Source organism: Zalophus californianus, chromosome 11 (genome assembly GCF_009762305.2).
Source record: "Zalophus californianus isolate mZalCal1 chromosome 11, mZalCal1.pri.v2, whole genome shotgun sequence".
In the NCBI taxonomy this organism is placed as follows: Eukaryota; Metazoa; Chordata; class Mammalia; order Carnivora; family Otariidae; genus Zalophus; species Zalophus californianus.
The window spans coordinates 57,460,763-57,481,769 of NC_045605.1; the positions used below are offsets into that span (position 1 = coordinate 57,460,763).

General features: G+C 35.1%; 2 protein-coding genes across 4 annotated transcripts in view; one reads left to right on the forward strand and one right to left on the reverse strand.

Annotated features, from left to right (window-relative positions):
• PGM2L1 (phosphoglucomutase 2 like 1) overlaps positions 1-21,007 on the forward strand; it is a 102,367-nt gene that overhangs the window by 50,787 nt on the left and 30,573 nt on the right. For all 3 annotated transcript variants that reach the window (XM_027578003.2, XM_027578001.2, XM_027578002.2), the window contains 3 exons: positions 14,872-15,039; positions 18,559-18,665; positions 19,408-19,492. In XM_027578003.2, coding sequence (XP_027433804.1) covers positions 14,917-15,039; positions 18,559-18,665; positions 19,408-19,492 — 315 coding nt within the window. In that variant the 5' untranslated portion in view covers positions 14,872-14,916. The remainder of the gene's footprint in view (positions 1-14,871; positions 15,040-18,558; positions 18,666-19,407; positions 19,493-21,007) is intronic.
• LOC113913782 (enhancer of rudimentary homolog) lies at positions 4,130-4,906 on the reverse strand. The gene has a single exon (XM_027578005.2). The coding sequence runs from the start codon at positions 4,842-4,844 to the stop codon at positions 4,530-4,532; it is 315 nt and encodes a 104-aa protein (XP_027433806.1). The 5' UTR covers positions 4,845-4,906; the 3' UTR covers positions 4,130-4,529.

Here is a 21,007-nt window from a genome sequence, read left to right on the forward strand (position 1 = left end):
AGATGTTAGTGATACGGTGAAGGGTATGCTTTTCTGGCAACATTAAAAAAAGAAAAGCAGTTATCCATGGATAGCAGAGGAGAAGGGAGGGGAAGAGGGAGGGAAGGAGGGAAGGAAGGAAGCTCTGAGTAAGCAAGTTATGGTTTGAACATGAAGCAAATGAAAACATGGCATGATTTTGAACAATGAATTGATAGAGCTTAAGAAGCAATTCCTTTTGATCTCAATACCTTAAGGAGACATAGGTGGGCACCCACTACAGGGATTCACAGTGAACAATATTTAGATGATCTTAACCTTGTGTTTACATTATGTTCAATTTTGAGGATCAACCTGAAGACAAAACACAAGATTTAATTATTTTTCTATTGTGGTGAAAAAACACATAACATGAAATTACCATCTTAACCATTTTTTAAAAGATTTTATTTATTTATTTGACAGAGAGAGAGGGAACACAAGCAGGGGGAGTGGGAGAGGGAGAAGCAGGCTTCTCACTGAGCAGGGATGTGGGGCTTGATCCCTGTACCCTGGGATCATGACCTGAGCCGAAGGCAGACACTTAACGACTGAGCCACCCAGGCGCCCCACCATATTAACCATTTTTAAGTGTACGGCTCAGTAGTGTTAATTATATTCACATTGTTGTGAAATGGATCTCTAGAACTTTCTCATCTTGCAAGTCTGAAACCCACCCATTACGTAAGTCCCCTTTTGTCCCTCCCCCCGTCCCTGATAACCACCATTCTACTGTTTCTATGAATTTGACTACTTTATTTATTTATTTATTTTTAAGATTTTATTTATTTATTTGACAGAGAGAGACACAGCAAGAGAGGGAACCCAAGCAGGGTGGGTGGGAGAGGGAGAAGCCAGCTTCCCGCTGAGCAGGGAGCACGAGGCGGGGCTCAATTCCAGGACCCTAGGATCATGACCTGAGCCGAAGGCAGACGCTTAACAACTGAGCCAGGCACCCTTGACTACTTTAGATACTTCATATAAAGAGATATAAAAGAGAATCATACAGTATTTGTCTTTTTGTGACTGGTTTATTTCACTTAGCATAATGTCTTTAAGGTTTATCATGTTGTAGCCTGTGACGGGATTTCCATTTATAAGGCTGAATAATAGGGTATACCATATTTTTTTATCCATTCATCCATCAGTGGACATTTGGGTTGCATCCACCCTTTGGCTGTTGTGAATAGTGCTGCTGTGAACATAGATGTGCAAATATCTCATCAAGACCCTGCTTTCAATTCTTTTAGTTATATACCCAGAAGTGGGATGATTGCTGGAACAAAATGTAGATGTTAGTGGCATAAATAGGGTTTTGGCTTACTGTGCTTTGTTTCATGCTACTTTCTGTCTTTCGGAAATATGTTGAAATTTCATCTACTCCTCAGTACCCATTGACCCCTTCCCCAGTTCTTTTTGCATTATGGGTTTAGTCCTTTTATACCTTTACTGTCATTTTAAAAATTCTCAGGAAGAAGAGGAGATAAGCATTTGAGTCTTTCATCTTCAACTGAAACTATTATTTTTTTCAAATTAAAAATGTACTAAAACTGGAAGCAACCAAGATGTCCTTCAGTAGGTGAATGGGTAAACAAACTTTGGTACATCCATACAGTAGAATATTATTTATTGATTTTTTAAAAAAATGAGTTATCAAGCCACAAAAAAGTAAGCCATCAAGCCACAAAAACACAGTTAAGAAACTTTACTTACTACTTAATGAAAGAAGCCATTCTGAAAAAGCTACATACTGAGACTCCAACTATATGTCATTCTGAAAAAGGTAAAACTATAGAGACAATAAAAAAAAAATTACCAGGGAAAAAGAGGGAGTAGATGGAGCACACAGGATTTTTAGAGCAGTAAAGCTATTCTTATATGATACTGTAATGTGTAATACATTATGTATTTGTCAAAACCCATATGTAAACTATGGACTTCAGTTTGTAGTATTGGATCAATATTGGATCAATTACAACAAATGTATCATACTAATAGAAGATGTTCACAACAGGGGAAACTGAAGGGAACTCCTTGTACTATCTGCTCAATTTTCTGTAACCTAAAACTGTTGTAAAAAGTCAAGTCTAGGGTGAGGATGCCTGGCTGGCTCAGTCAGTAGCGTGTGACTCTTGATCTCGGGGTCATGAGTTTCATCCCCACATTGGGGGGTAGAGTTTACTTAATAAAAAAAAATGTTTAAAAAATGTAAAGTCTATGAGTTTAAAGAATATATATGTACTTCAAAGTGAAAGGATTCATATTTGAAAGCACATCCTGCTTTCCCACCTGAAATTTTCAAAATAGGTAGACTAGCTTCTGCTTTTTATTTGGGGGTTCTCTTTGCCCTATCTTTTCTTTCATAAAGGATTTTTGTTTAGTTCCTTCACGCTTTCTACAGGATCATTAGAAAGCCTACGTGGATATATCTTTGATCAAGAATTATTTTCCCTCTTTCTTTCCTCCTATTTAAAAAATCTGAGAGAGCCTAGAGAACCTAATGAAAAGGAATTTGTCTTCATTTGGTCCTTTCAGATTTTACTTGTAAGATATATTGAACTAACCAAAGAATATAAGTATAATATTTCACCATTTCAGATTTTCATAGTCCCTCCCTGGATTATCTAAATTAGACTTCTTTCATCCTCTTGGAGAGACAGCATGATTTGCTTGTTTAATTGTTTTTACATATTTCATGTGTCTGTTTGTTTTTCATAGATATATTTTCCCCAAAATGAAAGGTTGATTAGTAATTTAGTGCAGATTTTAGTAAAATATTTTTTCATTCGTCAATTTCTATTGCCAGCTAGTACTAAGGCTGCTGCCCTCTGGTGTTGGGAGTTAATGGAGAAAAGAATATTTTTCTGGTGGAAAAGAATATAGACAAGTAGGTACTATATCTAATCCTGCCTGGGATCCTTTACACCAGATAATTTAGTGAGCACTGGATCTTTTTTTTTTTTAAGATTTTATTTATTCATGAGAGAGAGAGAGAGAGAGAGAGGCAGAGGGAGAAGCAGGATCCCCTCTGAGCAGGGAGCCTGATGCGGGACCTGATCCCAGGACCCTGGGATCATGACCTGAGCTGAAGGCAGACGCTTAACCATCTGAGCTATCCAGGCGCCCATGAGCACTGGATCTTACCAAACAAAACTATGACATGGTCGTATCAAATGCCCAAAAGAATATTAAAATGATAATGTAAATGAAAAATCCTATGCTTCTCAGATACATAGGCCTTTTAACTTTCAGCTAATCAGAAGATCTCTTTAAACAATGGTCTTATTTTATGGTTTCTGCTTCACATTTTTCTCGTCATTTTTCCTCTGAAATGTTTCATTATTTATACAGGTAAAATTTAGAAAAAACCTAAATGCCCACCAAAGGGGAAAGGATAAACAAATTGGAACACTGCAACAGTTGAATACACTAGATCAGGGATGAATGGATAAAGAAGTTATGGTATATATACACCATGGAATATTATTCAGCCATAAAAAATGAGAAAACACTACCATTTGTGACAACATAGATGGAACTTGAAGGCATTATGCTAAGGGGAAATAAGACAGACAAGAAAGACAAAGACTATATGATCTTCCTTACATGTGGAATCTAAAAAAAACCAAAAGACCAAAAAACACACCAAACTCATAGATCAGATTTGTGGTTACCAGATGGGGGTTGTGTATGCAGAATTAGAGGAAGGTGGTCAAAGGGTATAAACTTCTGGTTATAAGATAAGTAAGTACTAGGGATGTAATAGACAATATAATTATAGTTTATACTGCTGTATGACATATTGGAAAAGTTGTTAAGAAAGTAGATTCTAGAGGCACCTGGGTGGCTCAGTTGGTTGAGCATCCGACTCTTGGTTTCGGCTCAGGTCATGATCTCGAGGTCGTGAGATTGAGCCCTCCCTTGGGCTCCATGCTCAGTGGGGAATCTGCTTAGATTCTTTCCACTCCCTCTCCCTCTGCCCCTCCCCCTACTCTCTCTCTCTCTAAAATCTTTAAAAAAAGAAATTTCTCATACAGAGAAATTTTTTTCCCTTTGTTGTATCTATATAAGATGATGGATGTTAACTAAACCTATTGTGCCAATCATTTTCTTTTTTTTAACTAAAGAACATTTATTCATTTTTCACTAAGACTTTATCTTGAGCATGTAACTAAACTGTCACTACCCCCCCACCCCAACCTGAAGGGTTAGTACAGCGAATGTTATAAAGTAGATATGAACAGTTTGAAAGACTGGAACCAAGATTAACTGACAAACAACTTCCATCTAAATTATCATAAAAATGTTTAAGTAAAAAAAAAAAGGGAGGGGAAGGGGGCAATGGGGGTTTCAGATTGAACAAGATCCTCACATTTCATCTAATACCTTCCATCCTGGCTAGAGTACACCAAGATGGAGACAGGATTACTATAATACAGAGCCGCCACTGCAGCACGCTGTACACACCTGTGTTCCAAGCCCACCCCCAGCCCCCACTGCTTCTAACTCAGCTATTTCCCGGCCTGTTGGGCCTGCCGACGAAGGAGCACGTAGATCTTCTCTTTAATCCAGTCTTTGTTATAGGGCTGGTATGTCTGGGTGTCAGCTCGGTAAACAAGGCAGCTGAGGTCTGCCAGATCGTCAATAAAATCAAACAACTGACTGATATCATATGTGATAGAGGGACTGTTGGGATTCATTCTCTTCAGATGTTCTTCATACATTTTACAAACACCTTCCATGCATTCATTCACAGATTCATAGTCAGCATAAGTTCTGCCTTCTGGCCTCTTGGTAGGCTGTACCAGCAAAATGGTGTGAGACATCGCGCCAAACTCTCTCGCTGCAGCCGCTGCCTACACCGCCGCCGCATACGAGCTTAGCCGCATCGCCACCAACAGCCGCCAATCATTTCACAATACCTTGAATAGCATGAAGGTTGGGGTGCCAATACCCCAAGCAGTCAAAAATCTTCGTGTAACTTTTGACTTCCAAAAAACTTAATAATACCCTATTTTTGACCAGAAGCCTTACCGATAACATAAACAGTTGATTAACACATATTTTGTATATGTATTATAAAATGTATTCTTATAATAAAGTAAGCTAGACAAAAGAAAATGTTTTTAAGAAAATCATAAGAGAAAATACATTCATAATTCTATACTGACTTTACTGAAAAAATCTGCATATAAGTGGACCTGCTCTGTTCAAACCTGTGTTGTTCAAGGGCCGATTGTATACATAAATTAAACCATCATGCTGTATATCTTAATATACAGAACAAAACAAATATAGATCTATATGTATTGAAAGGATCTTTAAGATATATTAAGTGAATAATCAAGTTATAGAACATTGTGTGCAATTTGATACCAGATATATAAAATAAAAAGAGAGAGAGCAAAACTACATATCTATACATATGTAGATGCCAGTAAAGGTCTGGAAGGATGCATTACAACATTACTGGCTCCCCCTACAGAAGGGGCCTGGGACTGAGGGTAATAGTCAAAGACGTGTTTAGCTTTATCTGTATTATTAGTATTTTTTTTAAAGTAGGAAATTGTATGGATATAGTTCAAAATTAATAATAATATTTAAAACACAAATAAAGAGGGCACCTGGGTGGCTCAGTTGGTTAAGCATCTGACTCTTCATCTCAGTTCAAGTCTTATCTCTGGGTCTTGAGTTCAAGGTCTGCATTGGGCTCCATGCTGGGTGTGGAGCCTACTGGAAAAAAAAACAAGATACAAATAAAGAACAATTAATGGTCAACTCTCTGATGCTGCTTTTTAAGAGCCATAGAAATTCAAAGTCAGGAAGACTACATAAGCAGTAGAATTTTAGCTAGGTCTTGAAGGATAAATAGGGTAGAAATAGATGATGAATGTGAAGGATAAATAGGGTAGAAATAGAAGGATAAATAGGGTAGAAATAGATGATAAATAGGGTAGAAATAGATGATGAAGGATAAATAGGGTAGAAATAGATGATGAATAGATGATGATGAAAATTTAAGGTGGGAGAAATAGAAGAATAAAGTGGAAAATGAAACTGTTCAGGGAAATGAAACTGAACGGGTAGCATGCAAGAATAATGAAGTTTGTTGTTGTTTTTTTTTTTTTTTTTAGCTCAAGTGTAGCACATGTGTTGGACTGCTGTGGCAGTAAAGATTACATAAAGGAGGGGTGCCTGGAGGTGTCTGCATTTGGCCCAGGACTAGATCCCAGGGTGGGGCTCGCTGCTCAGCGGAGAGTGTGCTTCTCCCTCTCCCAATGACCCTCCCTGCGCCTGCCCTCGTTCACCCTCTCTCTCTCAAATCAATAAATTTTCTTAAAAATTCTAAAAAGATTACGTAAAGGAAAAAGGAAATCTCTTGTTTATTGAGTGATCATTTGCCAGATGTGTTAATAGATGCTTTCATGTAAAAAAAAAAAATCTCTTTTAATCCTGCAAGGATTGTTTGAGGTAGTTGTTCCCATTTTTTAACTCTATATACAAACTCGGGCTCAGAGAAATGGAGAGTATTTAAATCTGAAAAGATTTCGATCTCTGGCCTTTGGGATCCGATTCCCACCCTTCCTGACATTTATATTTGATGTAACCGGAATTGGACTCTATTGTTGGTTCTTGGCTGATTAGTCTGGCAGTATGTAATTAGGATGAGATGGGTTGGAGTTGTGATCCTGGAGACTATTCTAGAATTATGGATAACAAAGTTTTACATTAGGATGATTATAGAGCCTTCCAACAGAAAGAAGTAATGAGCCTTTTTAACAAATTGACCTCTCCTTTTTAAAAACACAGAGAATGATAAACATCTCCTATTTTGTTACAATATTTTACTGAATTTGAATCAGATCTCCTTTTATTTATTTCTTTAAAATAAATTACAGGTTCAGTTTAAATTCCCATATCCACTTTACTGATCCCATTCTCCTCCCCTTCCACCTTTCCCCAAAGTAGCCAAGGCATATCTAAGAATACTAGAGTTTTGTCTAAATTTCCTGTTTGGTTGAAAAATAGCTTTGTTTTTCATTTAATCAAAGTAAAGATAACCCTGAAAGCTAAACAGCTCCTTTAAAAAAAAAATCACTTAGTCAAAACTATTTCAATGCCTGAAAACACTCAAATCAAAATTGAGGTATTTTGTTTTTTATAATATATAAATAATATATAACTTTTGAAAACGATACTGTTAACTTACCCCTAAATAGTACCAGAAGCTATAGATCCTTAGCAAAGTGCAAGTCAACAATAAAATAACATCAAATACAGCCTAAGATGTTCATTAAGTAGAAATGTCATATTTTATAAAGATAGTAAGTTTCATTTGTGGTTTCTGTAAAATTATATTCATAGTTACATAGAATTAATGATTTAAATGTCCCCTCTCCCAAACATCAAGGAACTTTTACGTAATTCTCAGGAAAAACTTAACAGTAAGAGAGTTGATATTCTACTACAGTACAACTCACACCCATGAATTTCTTTTTGTAATTTGCATGTCTTTAAAAAAAGAAACTGCTTCATAAAGAGAATTCAGGTATCTTTCAAATATTGTATTTTTAACATTCAATTATATTTTTCAAATGTTTTATAAAGGGAATTGGAAAAAAAACCTAATATTGTTTGTTATTAATTTCTACTTTATAATGTAAAACACTGTGCATCTTTATTTATGCATATTTCCTGTACTTCAACCTCAGCTTTAGGGCTTTTCTATATACTTTTTTTTTTAAGTCAGACTTATTGAGGTATAATTTACATTTACATAATTGACAGTAAATTTCATTCCTGTCAATTTCATTTCATTCATTAAGTGTTCCATTTAATGAATTTTGAAAACTATATACAATTGCATAACCAACATCACAATCAAAGAGCATTTGTATCACTGCAAAAAGTTCCCTCCTGCCCCTTTTGTAGTGAATCTCCTTGCTCCCACCCCTGTCAACCACTGATCTAATTTTGTCCTGTCATTTTTGTTAATTGAGATACAATTCACATAACATGAAATAAAATTTCACCATTTTAAGATGTATAATTCAGTGGGTTTTAGTATATTCAAAAGGCTGTGCAATTTTCACCACTATCTAATTCCCAAACATTGCAGTCATCCCAGAAAGAAACCCCATACCCATTAGTAGTCACTTCCCATTCCTCCTTCCCCACCCCAGCTTCTGACAAAGACTCATCAGTCTAAACTTGCCTATTCTGGACCTTTCATATAAATGGAAGCATACTATTGTTGTGCCCTCCTTTGTGTCTGCCTTCTTTCACTTAGCACATTTTCAAAGTTCATCCATATTGTAGCATGAATCAATACTTATTATAGCTAATTGGGTATTTATATATCTTCTTTAGTGAATCTTTGCCCCTTTTTATTTTATTTTTTTAAAGATTTTATTTGAGAGAGAGAGAGAGCACGAGCGGGGGTGGGGGAGGGTCAGAGGGAGAGGGAGAAGCAGACTCCCCCCTGAGCAGGGATCCTGCCAGGCTCATTCCAGGAGCTCATTCTAGAGGCTTGATCCCAGGACCCCAAGATCATGACCTGAGCCAAAGTCAGACACTCAACCGCCTGAGCTGCCCAGGCACCCCTCCTTTGCCCCGTTTTAAATTGGGTTGTTTTTTTATTGTTGAGTTGTAATAGTTCTTTACTGTTCCTGCAGTTTGCCTTTACAAAAATCATACAATATGTAGACTTTTTGTGTCTAGCTTCCTTCACTTAACATAATGCTTGTGAGATTTATCCATTTTGTTGTATATTTCAGTGGTTTATTCCTTTTTATTGCTAAATGTTATTCCATTTTATGGATGTACAATTTGTTTATTCATTCACCAGTTGATGGACAACATGTTTCAACTGTTAAGAATAAATCTACCATTAAAATTCATTTACAGGTCTTTGTGTGAATGTGTTTCATTTCTCTTGGGTAGATGCCTCATGGAATTACTATTAAAAATATACTGAGAAATTTAAAAATAATTATTGGGTGTGGATTTTTCAAATGCTTTCTCTGCATCTGAGATGGTGTTTTTTTCTGTTTTTTGTTTTTTTTAAATTAAGACATTATTTTTTTTAGTCAAGAAAAGTGTGTGTCAAAATACCTAGAGAAAAACAGCAAACACTTGAAATGTATTTTGACTGCCTTATATGAGAAATATTTTTTGTTTAAAGCTTAGTAGATACTTGAGTATGACTATATTATTGAACAGTAAAATTCGGCTCAATGTGTGTGCTTTGTTAAAAAAAAACTGTCTACCTAATCTTAAGTTTTGAAATAAAATAATATTTTGGGACGCCTGGGTAGCTCAGTTGGTTGGGCGTCTGCCTTTGGCTTAGGTCATGATCCCCTGGGATGGAGTCCCACATCGGGCTCCTTGCTTGGCAGGGAGCCTGCTTCTCCCTCTTCCTGCCGCTCCCCCTGCTTGTGCTTGCTTTCTTTCTCTCTCTGACAAATAAATGGATAAAATTTTTTAAAAAATCAATATTTTCATCTTTCACACTAATTTTAGTATATTTAGTATTATACTTAAATGATAATATATTTGGAATTGTATTTTCTGCTTTTTGAGTAGTTAGAATCTTAACTTCCTGGATATGATTCTTATATTCATTAAGTGGTTATTTCTCAAATTTTATTAAGCCATTATTAATGAAATCTCATTTTATATGACAAGAATAGTCATTCAAATTTATCTAAGCCAATTTAATTTATGCTAATTTCTATAAATTTTTTTAAAATGAGAAATTATTTTACCTATATGTGGAATCTAAAAGACAAAACAAATGAACAAACTAAAACCAGAAACAGACTCATAAATACAGAGAACAAACTGGTGGTTGCCAGAGGGGAGTGGGGTGGAGGCATGTGCAAAATAGGCAAAAGGGATTGAGAAATACAAACTTCCAGTTACAAACAAGTCATGGAGATGAGTACAGCATAGGGAATATAGTCAATAATATTGTATTAACATATGGTGACAGATGGTATAACTACATTTATCATGGTGAGCATTGTGTAATCTATTGAATTATCAAATCACTGTTTTATATTTAAAACGTATACAATGTTGTATGTCAACTACTGTATGAAAAAGAAATTTTAAAGATTGAGAAATAAAATTTAGACTTACACAAAGACCCTCAAATGGGAAAAAATTATTGGTGAGCAAGAGTATATTTTGGACTCAGTAAGGAAGCATCTGGTTGGGAAAACATGTTCTGCTTCAGGTCTCTAGATTTGGATCTTCAAGCTGGCTGACCCTCAGAGTAAATGTCGTTTACTCTTCAGATTTTCAGACAGCCATTTCCTATTTTAACTTCTGTTTAGAAATAAATATTTTTTCTCTGTAGTTACATAAAACTGGTATTTATTGTTTAGACACCAGACTCTGTCAGTAACATTTTAAAATGTTATTTGCAGCTTTGCAATTTTAGATATACTTGAGCCACTAAAAAGTCAGTTTTGTATAGTGCCTCATCTTTAGATATAAAACAGTATTAGGATTTGGATTGTGAATATATATTACGTTCTTTTAGATCTGTTCTAATCTTCTAAACAATGAAGATCACATTTTAAATTGTTTTTATGCTGTTAGGTTTAGTACTAGAATATTAATAGAGTAGATTCAAGTTATATAAAAATTATACAAATATTAGATTTATAAAAGAAGATTTATAGGTGAATTCCTCATTGACAAACTTGATTTGTTTTATAAAATGATGATTAATTACTTTTACATACTTTTATATACATTTACATTTATTACACGTCAGTAATACAGAAACCCCCTAATTATGAACAGAATAGGTTCAGAAAAGCTTAGGTGAGTCCAAAATAATCCTTCGTAAGTGAGTACTAATACTTTCATTTCATGGCTGGCAGAGTTGGAGTGAGTTTGGTCTGGTATATAGCTTTATTCACATTTATGAGAGTTTATAAGAAGTTTGTTAGAAGTTTGTTTTTTTTTTGGTAAATCAGTTCTTTCATGTTTTCTTTGAATGGACCTACACTGTGGAAAAAACAGAACTCTACAGAGTATTATGTAAGAAGACACTTTCTTTTCTTCATTTCAGCCATATAAAGTTGCAGTAATCCATAGGATTAGAACCTAAAGGAAAATTTTGGGTAAACAGGTAAAATTTGAAAATAATGCATGGCTTTAATTCTGTATCTTTAGCTTACTGATTTCCTACTAAACAATCAGCTTTATTCCTGATGGAGTATAGAAAATGCTAGCAGTCACTAAAATCTTTTGGATTTTCTGCAGGATTACTTTTTTGGGGTACTAAAATTATTGGGATTCTAAAATATACTAGTTAAGAGCAAATTTAGTTCAGATTGAAAGCATTTACTTTCTAGGGGCGCCTGGGTGGCTCAGATGGTTGGGTGTCTGCCTTCAGCTCAGGTCATGATCCCAGAGTCCTGAGATCGAGTCCCGCAGGGAGCCCGCTTCTCCCTCTGCTTCTCTCTCTCTCTCTCTCTCTGTCTCTCATGAATAAATAAATAAAATCTTTTTTAAAAAAAGCATTTACTTTCTAAATAATTTTCATTTTATATAGTAGATCAATAAGTGCATTACCAAAAAGTATGTAAATCATATAACTTCTCCACAGACTTACAGTATAATTTTAGAGGTGCTTTCTTTATTGACACCAGTTGAACCATTTTTTTTTTTTGGCTGATTAGACTCCTCCTACCCTCAAGTAATGAGTGCATTGTAAATAAGAGAGCACGTTTAATTTGTTTTTGTTTTCTTTTGGTTTTTTTGAAGAGAGCACATTTATTAAGTGAACAATAATTTGTATTTGAGAAAGCTCCAATATATGTTTTATTAATAGCCTTCTGTGGGTACTGGTCTAAAAAGAACAATTTGTGAAGTAAAAAGTATTCATGTAGACACACAAATAGTAGTTTTTCTCAGCCATCATAGATACTTAACTAATTTTTACCATAAAATAAGTAATACATCCATAAAATATCCAAACAGTGCCAAGGCTGTACAATAAAAATAAGTCACTTTTCTACCTCAGACCTCACTCCTGGTTTCCCCATCAGAGATAATCACTATTTTTAGTCTCTTATATTTGCATGGATAATTTCTGGAATGATATAAAGTATACACATGCCTCTTTTTACACAAAACACATTATATATGCTTCTGCTTTTCATTTAATACATCTGAGTTCTATGTGGAAATAGTATTTAAAAAATAATTTGTAGTTCTTTAGAATCTTCATATATGATAGCTTATAAAAATCATAGTCATTTGAAGATTTTAACAACAAAGTACAAATTCAATTTCATCTAAATGGAAAATATATAATAATCATGGCTACATAGGTAGTCCTTTAGGTATATTTTAAAACATTTGTGACATCAATATCTAATTTAATGTCTACCTATGAAATAGTGGAGAAATCTAAGTTTAAAGTAGATTTCATATGCCTGTCACTATAATCACTTAGCACTGTTTACCATAAAAATATACTTATGTCTAATGCATCATGATTTTTAATCCATTTTTATTTTTCTCTAATTTACAGGCTTTTTCAGAACCAGGAATTAGGTTAGTACTAGTTGTGATATTTATAACAGAGAATGGAATTTTTAGGCCCTACTCTACTAGCTCTACAGTTAAACATTAGGAAGTACTCAGTAACCTAATAGTATTCATGTCTGGTAGATCGTTTTTATTTAGCTGTAATCAAAAGGAATAATGTTTTACTTTACAGTTGGAGTTTATTATTAGAAGCATTATTAGCCTGCCCTACATAATTATTTTGTTGTTTGTAGTGAGATGGTACAGGATTTAGAGCCAGACCAACCTGGATTCAAATCTGTCTAGACCTCTAATATTAGCTCTGTGTTACTAGGCTCCCTCTCTAAATCTTAAGTTCTTTATCAATACAATGGTAATAATACTACTACCAGTAAAATGCTGCAATCAACATTCTTGTATGAATAAATCTTTTTTTGTTTGGGTGAAGATATGGCTGTGGACAGAGAAATTTATGGGCCAAAAGACATATGCAGTTTAAATTTTGATAGTGGCTGAAACTCTAAAAAGACTATCCCAATTTCTTTTTTTTAAAATAAAATTTATTTATTTAATTTTAGTAATCTCTTCATCCAGTGTGGGTCTTGAACTCATGACCCCGAGATCAAGAGTCGCATGCTCTTCTGACTAAGCCAGCCAGGTGCCCCAGGACTATCCCAATTTCAGTGTCACTAACTATAATACACTGCCATGTACCCTCTACAGAATGGAGGTTTTTTAGTCTTCAATTTTTGCCATTCTTATACTTGTTTTTAAATGTTAGCCCTCTTCAGGTCTCTTTGAACTCTGTATCAAATCTGGTGGTATCTTAGACATTAGAATAATATATAGTAGCCCAGGTAATCTTATTGTTTATATTCTTCTCTTAATAGCTATTCATATTTTAGGGCACCCGGGTGGCTCAGTTGGTTAAGCATCTGCCTTCTGCTCAGGTCATGATCCCAGGGTCCTGGAATGGAGCTCTGCGTGGGGCTCCCTGCTCAGTGGGGAGTCTGCTTCTTTCTCTCCCTCTGCCCCTCCCCCACTCATGCACATGGCTCTCTTTCTCTTGCTATTCATATTTTTATGTAGCCTATGTATTTGTTAGTGTGTGCCATTTATAAAAGAGAGATTCCTTGAGTCAAGGTTTTATATGTATATTTTATATATGTATATGGCATATATATGTGTATATATATATATTTTTTTACACTATCCATTTTTAGCAGATTACAATTTCAGTTAATCAGAATTTCCATGGCTTCTCATTAGTTTGTGGCATGTACTTTGGTTACTTTAATTCCACTATAACCAGAAAACCTTTTTGTTTAAATATATATTAATATGTTTTTATTTCTTTGCAAGTACAAATATACTCTAATATTTAACACCTTGTAGGTGCCTTGGTTTATCATTCTGAATATTCATTATCATTGTATAGGCTATAGATGTAGAAGATCTAAGCTGTTAGTATGGACTAAATCTATACTATATATAGTATGGAAGGGAGAAGTTGTGGTTCACTTTATTTTTGTAATATTTGATTCTTACTCTTGGAAAGAAAATACTGGAAAATTCCATTCAAATTTTATTCTGATTTTTACTGCATTTCTATTTGAAGTTTTGTTAATTGTTTGTGAAGTACTATTTCAGTCAGGGGCATCCTTGAGCTTTATGAAAATAAGGTAAAAGATGTGATAATGAAACACAGAATCCTAAAATATAGACGTTGGTGTGTCCTGCTTAGCAAGCCAAGTTTGGACTGAATTTTCATTCTCATTCTTAGCTAAGTCCACGTTTAATATCTAAGACCATTTTATGGTCACGTGGTTTTCTGTGACTTTAAAGAGCAGGAAGCCTTATCTGGTCACTTTGAACTGCAGAGATTTAGGAAGTAGTTGGTCAGCATGTGTTGATGGCTTTTGCCCAATAGCTTCCATATTTCTTTTAAAACTTAATATAGACTCTAATTTAATTAATGGTATTTTTTGACTAAGAGGCTTATTTTGGATCCATAACTCTTAAGTTTATCAATTTGTTAAAAAAAATTCTTGAATATTGTTACAAAATATGCTATGACAATTAGAGATATGTAAATGGACTCCAGTAAGGGCCTCACTCCTTGGGGGACTCAGTAAATGGCCGGTATTGTTTTATTATACATACTAATACTGATCAGTAGCACTGTGGAATTTATAGTGTGTCTAGAACCTTGTGATACATGCATAATACTGGCTCCTCAGAAGGGCTTCATATTTAGGACCCTGCTTGTGATCCTGATTAAGTCTTAATACTTTTTTATAGAATCCCAAAACAAAAGAGCAGATTGAAAATCTGTTACGGAATGGGATGAACAAGGAGCTGCGAGATCGTCTTTGTTGCCGAATGACTTTTGGGACTGCAGGACTTCGTTCTGCTATGGGGGCAGGATTTTGCTATATTAATGACCTTACAGTAATACAGTCAACACAGGTAAGTATTACAAAGTACTATATGTATACTTTTTATCACACTATTTTTTGGCTTTCTAAATTAGGTTGTGCCTTTCTAAAAACAAAAACAAAAACAAAAAAACGAAACTTTATATCTAGGAAGGTACTTTCTTGTAAATAAGAAATGTAGAATAAATGCTGACCTTTGGTCTTGCACAGGATTTATCTTAGAAGTCATTTGTGTATCTTCAAGGTTATAGACTTACTTTCTGATTAAGAGTTCTTTTGGTGACCATTGTGAAACTCTTGACAATGTTACATTGTATTTGAAATCAGGAAATGGATATTGACATTTCCAATTAATACAAAAAACAAACTTAGAAAAATGAGAATTATTCATTTTGGTATATGGCCATTGATAAAGGTTAACCAGAGTATTTGGAAAATGTAGTTGAAAATATTTCTCTTTGATGTGGTTTTCAATATCCACAAGAGTTCTTTAAGACAGTGTCCATATCCATGAGAGTTCTTTTTTTAAAAAATTTAAATTCAATTAGTCAACATAGAGTACATCCTTAGTTTCAGATGTAGAGTTCAATAATTCAGTTGCATATAACACCCAGTGCTCATCACATGCCTTCTTTAATGCCCATCAGCCAGTTACCCCCCCACCCATGTCTCCTCTAGCAACCCTCTGTTTCCTATAGTCCATGAGAGTTCTTAAGACAGTGTATGATATGATACAACTTATTTCTCCCCATTTTTATGCAACTTAGAAACAGATTACTTCTTTTTGTAGTGAATCATTCCCACTGCTTCAAGGAGAACTATACTTTGAGGCTAAAATGCATTTAGCATATACTAAAAATAGTTCTGGACTAGAGAATTGCTCAGCAGATATAATTCTAATCAGTACTGCCAAACAGTACATCATCCTTAGCCTTGTTCTGAGGGAATTCTCTAAAGGCAAAGGCTAATGCAGGGGATAGGGAAAAAGGGACAACAAGATGACTGAATAGGTAGGATACCTGCTACTTCTGCACCCCTGTCCCCTTTCTTTTCCTCATCCAGAGATGCATCAGGTCACTCTTTTTAATAAATTCGTTTCCTTGTAAGTTTTCATTTTAAAGGAAGATTCCTTGACTTTACAAAAAGGATTGGAGGAGGTGTTTGAAAATCAATTTCTATGGAAATGTAAATTGTTACTGGAGTTGAGATTCCATTGTGTGAAGAGGAAAAGCCTAATGGAATCTGATTCTTAAGCCCTAGCCCTTTTCAGAATCTAGGTACACAGGGATAAAGATAAGGTAGATTTTTATAACAGAGAATAGTAGGAAGTTCTGTGAGATTTTAGGACAGCATCATCTTTAGAAACAAATAAATTGGTGACACTGACCAACGTGGGCTATATTAAGCATGCGTGCACGTGCACATACCCACACTCACACACACTCACACACACACACACACACACACACACACACACACACACACACACTCATAGGGAGCTCATAACCAGAGTACAGAGGTGCAAGAGCACCTGACTCTGGGGATCCTAAGCAGCCCAAGTTTGGCCACTTGCTGCTGACAAAATCCAAAGGCAGAGAAACAGAGGCGGTGAAACAAGAAAGGAATTTATTTCAGTGAGGCCAACACCGGGAAGACGGTGACTTAACATCTCAGACTGTCTCCAAAGTGCCCCCCAAAACTTCTAAGTTTATATAAGGAAAGTGTAGGACAAAAGTAGTGGGTATGTGCACATGGGCAATAAAGGTCAGGTTAGTCATTGTCCTGGGGTCCCTCATGCAGGGTCTTGCTGACATTATTGGAGGGGTGGGTAGTTTTGGTTCCTGTGATACAGGATGCTTTGCCAACTGGGTCTTTTGCCTGATTTAAGAGATAAGCTGGAAAGAAGAGCTTGGTCAGATAGAAAGTAGAGATGAAGGCCAAAATGGAGGTGGTTGAAGTTCTCTTTCAGGAGTAGGTTGGAAAGAACAATTATATTTGAAAGAGCCATGAAAGAGGGGTCCGAAAGTCACTGGGGCCTCATCTGGTGCTGCCACATAGTGTCTTAGCAGTGCCTGACATACAGTAGGTCTTCAATAAATTAGAATAACTTAGTTTTGGTTGAATGAATGGCCTTGGGCAAGTCATTAAGTGGAGCTTCAATCTTATGCTACTCTTTTTTTTGAAAAGATGTTGAAGGACAGACAAAAATAGAAAAAGTATCTTCATTTTTCTTTTCAGGGTTGTAAGGATTAAATGTGGCAACATTTGTGAAAGTGGTTTTAAAGCACTATTACAGTATGAAGTGTTATTTTTAGAGATAAAAGGATTTATTAAAGTTAGCGAATCATTCATAGGATACTTAAATGGTTCTAGTTTATTGTTGTGATGATTTCAATATTAAATACTTCATTTCTTTTTTTGTTACCATTGATTGCAAATTTTCCTAGTTCATGAAATTTTCTTTCTGTGAGATTTGAGAACTAAGGAATTACAAATGGGATCAGCTGTCTATAGAAATGTTCTAATGGGTGGGATGCCTGGGTCAGTCAGTTGAGCATCTGCCTTCAGCTAGGTCATGATCCCAGGACCCTGAGATCGAGTCCTGCATCGGGCTCCCTGCTCAGTTGGGAGCCTGCTTGTGCGCACTCTCTCTCTGACAAATAAATAAATAAAATCTTGAAAAAAAAAGAAAGAAAAAAATGTTCTAATGGGGTGCCTGTCTGGCTAAGTCGGTAGAACGTGCACTCTTGATCTTGGGGTTGGGAGTTCCAGCCCCATGTTGGGTGTAGAGGTTACTTAAAATCTTTTTTTTTTTTTAAGATTTTATTTATTTATTTGAGAGAGAGAGAATGAGAGATAGAGAGCACGAGAGGCAAGAGGGCCAGAGGGAGAAGCAGACTCCCTGCTGAGCAGGGAGCCTGACGTGGGACTCGATCCCGGGACTCCAGGATCATGACCTGAGCCGAAGGCAGTCGCTTAACCAACTGAGCCACCCAGGCGCCCAGAGGTTACTTAAAATCTTGAAAGAAGAAAGAAAGAGAGAGAGAAGGAAGGAAGGAAGGAAAGAAATGTTCTAATGAAGGTTTATGTTGCTGATTAAAAATGTTTGTGTCATAAACAGGTCAAATCTTTTGGTTGGCTTCAGTCTTATGATTTAGCAGGACCTAAAATGGTCAAAATTCTGTTGTCTACAGCCTTAAGGCAAGAAACAATTTCTTTTGGTTCTAACAACTTTTTTTTTTAGCATACTGACTCTCTTGTCCCCTCTTTTTTCCCTAATGTTTTATGTATTATATTGGCTTTCATAGTTACTTAACTGATATTTCGATGGTATTAAATGTGTCTGAAACTGGAGGAAATAAATGTTTGTCATCTCACATCTGAGGATTGAACAGTATTGTTCCCACACTGGTAAACATGAGCATAAAGGTGGAAGCCAGTTCCCTTTGAGCCAATAAGCTGCACACTACACATAAAAAATAATAGATTTTAAGTTGTGGAAAATGCAGGTATTAGTCAGGAACTAATCTTTTGTGTTTATCTGCTTCAGGGAATGTACAAATACCTTGAAAGATGTTTCTCAGACTTCAAGCAGAGAGGCTTTGTTGTTGGGTATGACACCCGGGGTCAAGTAACTAGCAGCTGCAGCAGCCAGAGGTACAGTGTGAATTGTTTGAGAGATTAAGTTGGGTTGGAATAAAACCTTAAAAAAAATTAGTAGTAAGATTTCTGAAACAGGAAACTGTCAAATAGAAATGTGATCACATGCTTATGTTTATTTTAGAGCTGGACTAGAAGCATTTTAAAGCTTCTATTATAACCTTTAGCTCTTACAGGCAGGATTAAAATTTTTAAATATTTAGGGTTAGTATTTAGAATGACATCATAGTTTATGTTATGATTTTTAATATTTTGGCCAGCGTTTTGGGTAGGAGTGATTGTATAGCTTGTATTCTCTCATTATACTCACATTTAATTAGTTTTAGGGTATTTTCATACATAAGTAATCATGAGATAGTGATACTTTTTTTTCAGGGTTTAATTATGCATTTTTGTTGATCAAAGTCTTTTACTTCACTTTCCTCCATTCTTTTTGCCTTTTGCGGGTTTTATTTCTTAGTAAAGGAGCCATCAAAAGATGAATGAGGAAAAAGGAAGAAATTAAAATATCAGTTCTGTTTCTTATTAAGTTCCTTTTTAAAAAAATCTTATTTCACATTTTTAAGCTGGAGCATGAAGCCTAAATAACCAGTGATTTTAAGAATTGGCTGTATTAGGCTACTACATATTCAGAATAATTATAATATGAAACATTTATTTTGTGGAGGGTTGGGTTTTAAAATGTATGGTAAGCTAAGGACTAAGTGAAATCTCTCTCTCTCTCTCTTTTTTTTTTTAGACTTGCTAAACTCACTGCTGCAGTCTTACTGGCCAAAGATGTTCCTGTGTACCTTTTTTCAAAATATGTTCCTACACCTTTTGTAGTAAGTGTGTCATGTTATTGATTGTACAGTTTGTTACTCTTAAAAAGATTTCTTAATTCAACTGGGATTCAAATCTTTGTCATGCTTATAGTTCTATATTAAGTGAAATGAAGGACGAAAGGAAGGAAAACAAATTTTGCTCTGAGTTTATTTTCATTCAACAAGCATGTGTTGACCCACCAAAGAATTTAATCTATAACAAGATGACAAGTCCATAGTCATGGTCTGATATTTTAATACTCTTCTTTCAGAAACTGGCTTATCAAGCAGATAAAAATGGCTGAGGAGAGATTTGAACGTACTATTAGCATGTTTGATCTGAGTGGGGGTGTGTGCATGAAGATACTGTATTCAGTAGGATATTCATTCTTATCAAGCAGGGTCAAAAAGGAAATTTCTGTAAATACCAGAGAACTGCTTATCAAGCCATGGTCCTGGACCTCAATGCAATGAGATCAGAGATAAGAAACTCACAAAACCCCGTATCTTTGGAATTTTTAAAATATAAGTAATTCCTGGATTAAGGAAGATATAATAATGAAGATTAGAAACTACAGGCAGTCCTTGCTTTGCATGGTATTGTTGGACTGTAAAGATAACTATAAGCTGAAACCATGCACAGTGATCCTTAATAATCAATGGGAAAATTACAACTGTTCTGTGAACTTTAAAGTTTTTTGTCAAAACATTAAGAATACCCTAGTCTTGGTTTAAAATGTCTAAGGAAAAGAAAAAATAGTAAATTAATACTTATTTAGTACACTATAATTAAAACATTAAAAACATTGAGAATAAAGTGTTTTATTTCTTGGTAAAAAATGTACCAAGAGTATGAACAGGACAGGGGCATCTAGCTGGCTCAGTTGGAAGAGCATATGACTCTTGATCTCGGGGTTGTGAGTTTGAGCCCCATGTTGGGTGTAGAAATTACATAGATACATAGATAGATAGATGATAGATAGATAGATAGATAGATAGATAGATAGATAGATGATAGATAGATAGATAGATAGATAAAGTATACCTTTATAACAAAGAAAAAGGAAAGTATAAACAGTATGTGCTTTTTGTTTTATAACTTAATATGAGTGAGCATCCTTTCTATGTCTTGGTGAATTGTCACATTCCTTTATAAGTTTGGATCAGCTTCCCATATTTTATCCACTGTACTTTCAATGTTATGATTTTTCTCTGAGAGTTCCTTAATGTGAAGTTTTTTTTGCCAGTATCACTTCCCCTGGGACATCTTCATCCTTTTCATCACAACTACATTCCTCATTTATATCCATATGTTCACCTACACTAAGCTTATCTGGGTGCACATCTATTCTCTTGAATGACAGCAATGTCAACATTCCCAGCTATGTTCTTCTGTAATTCTATTTATGTTTGATTCAAATTTCCCTTCCATTGTTGTCACTTCTTGTTCCTTTTCTACACTCTCATCTTTGTTTGGCCAGTTCCTTCTTTCAATTATCCATTTTTGCAAACTATCCCATGGATTTATCACTAGGA